The 9,153-nt window shown below is 37.2% G+C and overlaps 1 protein-coding gene across 1 annotated transcript; it reads left to right on the top strand.

Annotated features, from left to right (window-relative positions):
• Nucleotides 1-1,649: 1,649 nt before the first annotated feature.
• Nucleotides 1,650-2,743, top strand: LOC130823312 (uncharacterized). Its single transcript, XM_057687931.1, has 2 exons — nucleotides 1,650-2,123; nucleotides 2,312-2,743. Exons 1-2 carry the CDS (start codon nucleotides 1,650-1,652, stop codon nucleotides 2,741-2,743), a joined length of 906 nt encoding a protein of 301 aa, XP_057543914.1.
• Nucleotides 2,744-9,153: the final 6,410 nt, after the last annotated feature.

Consider the following 9,153-nt stretch of genomic DNA (forward strand, 5'->3'; position numbering starts at 1 on the left):
GGGAGGATTGATGAAGCATTAAACATATGTTGGTAATATTAGTGCATGGGAAGGTCACATGCGATTGGAAGATACTTGCCAATTATAGAAGGTCATCATAAGCTAGTGGGACACATGTTAATAAGAGAAGCAAAGAGCGCCATATAAAATAAAGGAAAAATCACCCAAATAAAGAGGAACTTGACACGTCCAAGAAAACTACAGTAGCATGCAAGGGAATTTTTGGGATTGATGAAATAACTAACGAATGTTCTACATGCACAATGATAGACTATAAATACACATCAAGGAGCACATAAATGAGGTGATTCATTAATTTTGAACTAACTTCTACTACTAAGAGAGATACAAAAGACTCTAAATAATTTATTGCGAAGGAGTTATTAGATCTGATTTTCAAGGACCCACATTGATTTTCAGAAAAACATTAAATTGCACAATCATAAATCTAAGTGAGTAATTACTATTGTCATAAACAATCTTCAAAAGAACATTTGTCAGATATTAATCACAAATGACCTCACGTCAAAATAAGTCCTAAGTAGTAATCCACCTTGCAGCCACAGTGCTCCTAGAAGGACCTATTAGGCAATTTGTCTCATATTGATACTGACTTGAGTGTCAGCGTGGGCCCCGAAAAGCATTATGGGCCCTGCTAACCCATTTTTGCATTTCACAAGAATAACCATCTTCTCTAGAGATCTTATTGCATAGCTTGGCAAGATAGTAAAGACAGACTTCCACCAACACTTAATTTCTGATTAAAGTATAAACCAGGGGTTTACGTTCTCAATTAATTGTTCCATTAAACCATATAGTAACAATTTGGTACAAGAAGGAGGGCCAGTTTTTCTTTCTTAGCCAGAACTTACCTTAAGAATTTTCAATAAGAGAAGATGTTGAGCAATTCACAGAATCAAAGTCAGAACGCCAACCAATCCAGAAGAAGTAGATTGCAGAGAAGGGGATTTGTTGGAGCTGATAATGTGGTACAAAGAATAGTAGATCAAAGGCGGTCTCTGAGACAGTCACAAAGCTCTCAGAGAGAGCAACCAATTGTGTCGACCTCCTAGACACCTGATGAAACACCGGTAACACGACAAGTTGGGGCAGTACAACCTCAATTTACTTAATTGGAGATGCATTAGTTCAGCTGGCAACTGTGCTGGCTAATGTTATCAAGACAGGAAGGGAAGATGCTACTCCATCTCGGGGAGAGCAGATTTCCATAGAAAAAAAGAAAGGAGGAGAAGGAGGATGAGTCATACATCCCCCTTTCTAGTCAGAGATAGAAGGAAAGAGAGTCAGTCCAACTAGGATCTCAGAAAAATAAAAGTGTTCGTGCTGAGGATGATGTTGTGTCTAATCCAGGGAAGAAATATGCCTAGTACAGTACTCCATCAAATCCTGGAACTTCGTCCCAGCAAGGGACTCGCAAACAAAAAGGATGGAATGAAATAGTCTATCCATAGACTGATTCCCAAGCAACAAAGGAATCAAGAAAGGGAGAAAAGTCAAAAAGAAATTATACAATGAGCAGGCTGGGAAAAAGCCCCGGCCGATCTAGAATCTAGAAGAGCGTAGGTGCTTCACAGCATACCTCTAAGATTCAAGAAGGAGAAGGGGAGTCTGTACAGGTTGGGGAAAGCATGCAACCAGAAGTATATTCCCTAAAAGGGAAGTCACCATATGTTCCGAGCTTACCTCCAAAGGTCCCAGAAAATCAAAAAATAAGATTTTCTGGGAAGACTCCTTTCATACCAGAGATTGCTACATCTCCGACAAAAAGAGTAAAGTTCCCTGCTCACCTGACCTACAAGGGAGAAACCTGTCCAAATACTCATCTGGCAGCATTCAATAATGAGGTGGACATAGACAGCCACACTTATGCAAGCTGGTGCAAAAATTTCATCCTGACGCTGATTGGGACGGCACAAAAGTGGGCTCATAGCCTTCCAGATGGTTCAATTTCAAGTTTCAATGAACTGGCAAAGAAATTCAAAAATCATTTATCATCAACGCGTGCCAGAACAAAGCAGTCTATTGAAATAATGAGCATGAGGCAGGGGAAGGATAAATCCTTAAGGAATTACGTCTCTAGATTTGACAAAGAGAGTCATCGGGTATTGAATCCAGAAGAGAAAATCTAGACCTTCGCTTTCAGGCAATGCTTAAATTTAGAAAGGCCTGAAAGTGAAGCATTAAAATTCAGCAACCAGTGGACCTATCTGAACACCATAAAGGAAGTTAAGGAGTATACACAGTCTCATGTTCTGAATATTTTAAAGCTATAACTGGGAGTATATGCCAGGAGCAAAAGGGAAAGAATTCTGAGAAAGCCAGAAGGCCAGCAGAAAAGCGTGACAAGGAGAAAAAGCTGGTAAGAACTGAGGATCTAGATGTGTCAAGGCTCCATAATTATGCTGATTACACATCGCTGAAGGAGTCAAGGCCAAAAAATTTCAATGTGCATAAAGAGGATACAAAATGGCAATGCCCCATCCAAAGGAAAATAGTTGCAAAGAACTCAGGAGCATTTTGCAAATTCCATGAATGTCTAGGTCACTGGACAGAGCATTGTAAGTATGTAATGAATAATATTAAAGAATTAATACAAAGGGGTTATTTCCAACAATATAAGAAAGAGAGGGATTCTGGCAAAAGACAATCTGGAAGCAGTCAAGCTAGAAATGAAGAGGAATCTGTACGGAAGAAAAAGAAAGAAATTTTGGATATATTCTAGAAATTTGGAATATCGGATTTTGAGGCACATCTGAGAGCAGTAACTGCTCCCAGATTAGAGTTGATGGAAGTGAAAGAGCAGGAGGAACCACCACCTATGTCAGATATGACATTTACCAGGGAAGACTGCAAGGGGGTATCATATCCTCACTCAGATCCCCTAATAATGGTTAAAGATATAGCTGATCAATCTGTGAATAGGATTTTGTTAGACAGTGGTGGCGAAGTAAAGATCATTTATAAATCTTGTTGGGACCAGATGGATCTGGAAGATAAACTCTTGAAGAAGTCTTACACTCCCATCGTGGGATTCTCAAGAGAATCAGTACATGCAGAAGGGAAAATAACTCTGCCTGTAACTATCACTGCTAATCAGAGGATTACTATCACAGTTCCCCAAGAACTTTACATCATTGATGCTCCAACCAGATATAATTGTATTCTGGGAAGGAAATTCATAGTAGCAATAACCGAAATTCCCTCTACCCATCATTAAACCATACTCTTTATGGGGCGAGATGGTAGAGCTGGAAGGGCCAGAGGAACCAGAATATGGCAAGGTCTTGCAATCTTGTAAATAGAGCAAGTACTGTGCCATAAAAACAAGAAAAAGAAACGATGCTAGAAAAAATAACATAAAAGGAAAAAGGCCCTGCAAAAAAATGAAAATTGTCGCATCTTCATCTGAGTATGGGACTTAGAAATTTGTTGAAATTGATCCCAGGCCTTCTGCGGATGGAAATGTTAAGAAGAGTACCCCCACATATGGAGATCAACCATCAGGAGATAGAGGAAGTCTCTCTAATTGAAGGAACTGACAAAACTGTCAGAATTGGAGGGAATCTGGATCCTTAGATTCGTCTTCATCTGATTCAGGTTTTGAGGCAGAATGCTGATCTTTTTGCCTATTCAACAATAATATTCCAGGCATTGACCCAGAAATTGTCAAGCACAAGCTCAATGTTTATGAAGGGGTCCAGCCTGGGAAATGGAGGATGTGTATAGATTTTACTAGTTTAAATAAGTGTTGTCCAAAGGATTTTTACCCGTTACCTAGGATAGACCAGCTGGTTGACTTAACTGCTGGATATGCCTTATTGTCTTGTCTGAACGCATTTTTTTGCTATCATCAAAGAAAAAACGACATTTATATGCTCAGCAGGGGTGTTTAATTAGATTATGATGCCTTTTGGATTGATGAATGCGGGGCAACCTATTAGAGGTTGATGGACAAAATTTTTAAAGATCAGAATGGTAGGAACTTAGAAGTATACTTAGATGATTCAATTGTAAAAAGCAAGAGAGAAGAAGAGATGATTATAGATTTATAGGAAACATTCGATAATATGAGGAAGTATAAAATGAAACTTAATCCCAGAAAGTGTGTTTTTGGGATTAAGTCCGTGAAATTTTTAGGCTACTTACTTAGCCAAAGAGGAACTGATGCAAATCCAGAATTGGTTCAAACAATAATTGATCTGGCAGAATCCGAAGAGCTGACATGAAGTAATGAAGCTAACTGGGAGAATGGCAGCACTTTCCAAATTCATCTCCATGTAAGCTGAGATAATAATGCCATTCTTCAAAGCTTTGAAAGGAAACAAAAATTCTGAGTGGGGTGAAATGTAGAGTCAAGCTTTCAGGCAATTAAAAGAACACCTACATAGTCTGCCAATTCTAGCAAGACCTGTGACTGGTGAAACATTATACTTGTTGATAATAAGATTTTCACAGTCGTCTATGCTAAACCTTGAACCAAACAATACTTATAACAACCTACGCACTACACAAGTATAGTGGGGTAGGGGATCGAACCACGAGGATAGGGTTGACAATAAACTCTGCGTCTCAACATAACTAGTTTTTGTAGGTTGAAAAACATCTAAAACTAATGGCGGAAATAACAACCACGGTTGATTAACAATATAAATCAAAGGGGAGAAAAAGGGGTTGAGATTAGATTCACCCTAGGAAGGTGATTTTAAAAGAGCATATATTAGGTTAGAGGAAATCAACCAATAACTAGTTTAGACACCCAAGAGTGCGAGAGGAAGTTGGTGATCCCACAAATCACAACAAACGACCTATAAGCGCCCTATGTCTCCGGAGGAGTTGCAGGAAAAGATTCACATTGGATTTTAAGGACTAATCATTATCATTTTTTCCCTAATCCTAAACAACAAAGAGCATAGCCTTTTCTAGTATATCACTAATCAATCCCCATGGAGAACTACTCACACATGATTGAAATATAGGAAACAATGATAATCAATAGAACAAAAACCATAGATAATAATGCTCTAAAGAAACCAACAAGAGTAAAAGTAATGTAGAAACTATTCTAGATAAGTAAAAAATACTAGGCAAGACAATACATGCAATAAATGAACACAAAGTAATGCATTAAATGAACTCAAAGCAATGAGGAGATTAGTACTTACAACCTAATGTTAATGCTATAATAAGGAGGTGGCAAAGATTCAATAATCAAGATTAAAATCCCAAACTAGAAAGTAAAGACTTGAAATAAAGGATTGAGATAATAAAACTATGACAAACTAGGGTTTTTTTTGCTTAAAGAAAGCTAAGTGAGTAAAGCTAAATTAGAGAATGTAACCACAAAACAACCCAAAAGACAAGAACAAGGTAAAATCGTGCGTAATGTGTATAATAACGATTGAAAAGTATAAAAGTCGGCACAATAAAGCGGTAGTAAACGTGTTCATAAATGAGCACATCACTTGTACATATCAACAACACAGTGTACAGTGAGTGCGGCATTGATCAGGGAGGAAAATAATGTTCAACTCCCGATTTATTTTGTAAGTAAAGTGTTGTTGGATGCTGAAACCAGATACTACATGATATAGAAAGCGGCTTATGCTGTAATTGTTGCTGCTAGAAAGTTAAGACCTTACTTTGATGCTCATTAAGTAGTGGTCTTAACAAATCTCCCTCTAGAGAAAAGTTTAGAAAAGCTTGAGAGATCTGGAAGATTAGCAAAATGGGCTGTGGAGCTGAATGGTTTGGGAGTCAAATATCAACCCAGAAACGCAATGAAGGGTCAAGCACTAGCTGATATTTTTGTGGAATGGACAACCCAAGATGAAAGTGAAGAACCAATCTGGCAACTATTGACTGATGGGTCATCCAGACTTGTTGGTGCAGGGGCTGGATTAGTATTGATAACTCCAGAAGGGAAAGTCATCGAGTATGCTTTGAAGTTTCAGTTCAAAGCTACTAATAATGAGGTAGAATATGAGGCAGTCATTGCTGGGTTACAATTATGCAAAGCTCTGGAAGCAAGAAGAGTCAACTTGAAAACTGACTCACAGTTAGTTGTGAATCAGATTCTGGGATAATATGAAACCAGAGATGCAAACATGCAAAAATATTTGAAGAAAACACAAGAGCTGATCTCAAGATTTGAGACAGTACATGTTGAAAGGCTACCCAGATCCCAGAACGAGCAGGCTGACGCATTGTCCAAACTAGGGAGTTCTAGTATGCAAAATCTGAAAAGATCATTCCTAGTTGAGGTAAAACCTCTCAGTACGATTTATGAACATGCAACATTTGCCTTTAATGTAGGCAGTAAAGACATCCCAGATTGGATGAAAGATATCATCCAGTACAAAGAAACAGGAGATCTCCCCGCAGACCCAATTCTTGCTAGAAAGTTGAAATTAAAGGCGCTTTAGTTTTGCATGGTAGACGGAGAGTTGTAAAAGAAAGCCAAAAATGGAACGTTATTAAAATGTGCAACACCATCTGTGGTTAATTATATTCTAAGAGAAATTTATGAAGACTGTTGTGGCAATCATCTGGGAGCTAGAGCTCTGGCACATAAAGCTTTCAGAATTGGTTACTACTGGCCAACTACAACTAAGGATGCCAAAAACCTAGTGCAGAAGTGTGAGAAGTGCCCAAAATTTGCACCAAATATCATTCAGCTAGCATTAAAGCTAAAATATATCCACAACCCAGTTCCCTTTGGACAGTTTTAAGGAGGAGATTTAGTTCTCAGAAATGCGAAGGCCACCTAGAAAAATGAACATGGAAAGTTGTTAGAAAAATGGAAAGCTCCTTACATAATTTCAAAAGATTGTGGCTAGTGATGGCCACGGAGTGCGTTACCCGGAACCGAACCGGTTCCGAACCGCTTGAAACCGTTCCGGAACCGGAACCATTCGCAACAGGTTCCAAATCGGCCCGAACCGCGAAACCGTGAAACCGCTGGAAAAAACTGATTCCTTGGAACAGGAACCGGAACTGGACTAGGTGAACCGGCCCAACGGTTCCTTGGAACCGGAACCGAAACCAGCCGGGTGAACCGGCCCAGCGGTTCTTTGGAACCGTCCAAAAAGTAGCCGTTAACTAGTCGTTCTGTTTTTTTTACTATAAATACACATCACTTTCAATCATTTTGATGCACAACTCATCTCTTCTCCTACTCTCTCTACTTAATTACTTAATTACGCAATTATTCTCTTAATTACATAATTAGTCTTTTAATTATTTCTTAATTTAGTTAATTACATAATTAATCTTTTAATTATTTATTTATTTCTTAATTGCATTATTATTTCAATATTATCATATCTTCATTTTTGAAAAAAGTCTCTAAAAAGTTACTAAAGTGGTAAAATCACTGGGAGGTGCTAGCTCCAAAAGAAAGGTCACTTTAACTCTTTTGGTATCGACAACACCTTCGGTTAGTAATTATAATTATGAACCAAATTATCCAGAAGGGTACGACCAAGAATTACACGATTATGCAGAAGACGTGGAAAGAGAAATACAAATTGAAGAAGAAAAACAACAACAAGAAGAGGAACCAACGACCCCTATTAGGATACATAGATCTCGACTGTCATCAACAAGATCACATGAAGAACAACAACAACAACAACAACAACAACAACAAAGACAAGCTCGTGGTAAACGAGTCAATTTCCAAACTATCAGTTAGTTTTATAATTTTATTCTTCAAATTGATTAAATTTTAAATTATTATTTATTTATATATTGTGGTATTTAAGTATGTCTTTATATTTAATTTAGATAAAGATGAACCAGTAAGACAACCTTTTCCAGCAATGCCACCTTCTAGTGGTAGAGTTGTTTCACATGTGTGATCGTATTTTACAAAAGAACCAACTGATAATCTAGATGTTTTCTTATGCACTTGTCAAATTTGTGAAACTCAAGGAGTAAATCCCTTAGTTTCATACAATTTCACCAGAGGTAAATACTTTTTAAGTTTTTATACATACATGATATTCATATTTTATAAATCAAGAATGTATTAAAAATTCATTTATTGTGTTTTGTGAATACATGTTAGGTGGTGGTAAGGGATCTTTTAACAAACATTTGGTAAAGAAGCATGGAATCAAAAAAGAAACTCAAGCAGCAAGCGGCAGCGGGACCACAAGTAGAAGCCGACATTGGAACATTCCTAGCGGAGGTATGCCTTTTAAATATAATCGTAATGATATGATTGATGAATTTTCTAAATATGTAATATGTGATGAATTGTCATTTAACCATGGTGAAAGTAGGGCATATGAGCGTTACACTAGAAAAACTTTGCAACCACAATATAGAGCAATCCCTAGGAACACTCTTAAACGACTTACAATTAAATTATATAAATCAATACGCTATGAATTAGTAGAAATGTTTAAATCTTTTAATGGTAAGGTTAGCATACCAACTGATATTTGGTCTGCTCCCCCACATTTAGAAGCTTATATGTGTGTAACAGCACCTTGGATAGATCAAAATTGGATTATTCAAAAAAGAATAATTGCTTTTGAGGTAATGCTCGAAAGACATACGGGTGAAAACATAAAATACTGATTAATAGAGATATGTAAAGAATGGAACTTGTTAGATAAGATAATTTGTTGTTCTACGTATAATGCAACCGCCAACATTAAATGCATCGAACTTTTGTATAACGAAGCTGCCTTTAGTATTATCCTTAGGGGTAAATTATTACACGTACGTTGTTGTGCTCATATAGTAAACTTATCTTGCCAAGCAGGTATTAAACAATTAAGTGATTTATTAGATCCCATTAGAGACATAGTGAAGTGGCTTAGAGTTGGACATGTAAAGAGAAGATATAAGCAATTATGTGACCATTATTAACTAAAAAAAGTGTATTGGTCATTAGATACTCCTACACGTTGGGGCTCAACCCACGATTTATTAAAAAAATGATTGCTTATCGTCCACTTATAACACAACTTTATAGTGAGTGTACAGATAGCTATATAAGTGATGACACATGGGAATTAGCTATAGGTGTACGGAAAAAATTAGAAGCGTATGACCACGCAACTAAGATTTTTTCATATGTTTACGAACCAAACGTCCACTTAGTAATAAGTGAATGTATTA

Source organism: Amaranthus tricolor, chromosome 9 (genome assembly GCF_026212465.1).
Source record: "Amaranthus tricolor cultivar Red isolate AtriRed21 chromosome 9, ASM2621246v1, whole genome shotgun sequence".
In the NCBI taxonomy this organism is placed as follows: domain Eukaryota; kingdom Viridiplantae; phylum Streptophyta; class Magnoliopsida; order Caryophyllales; family Amaranthaceae; genus Amaranthus; species Amaranthus tricolor.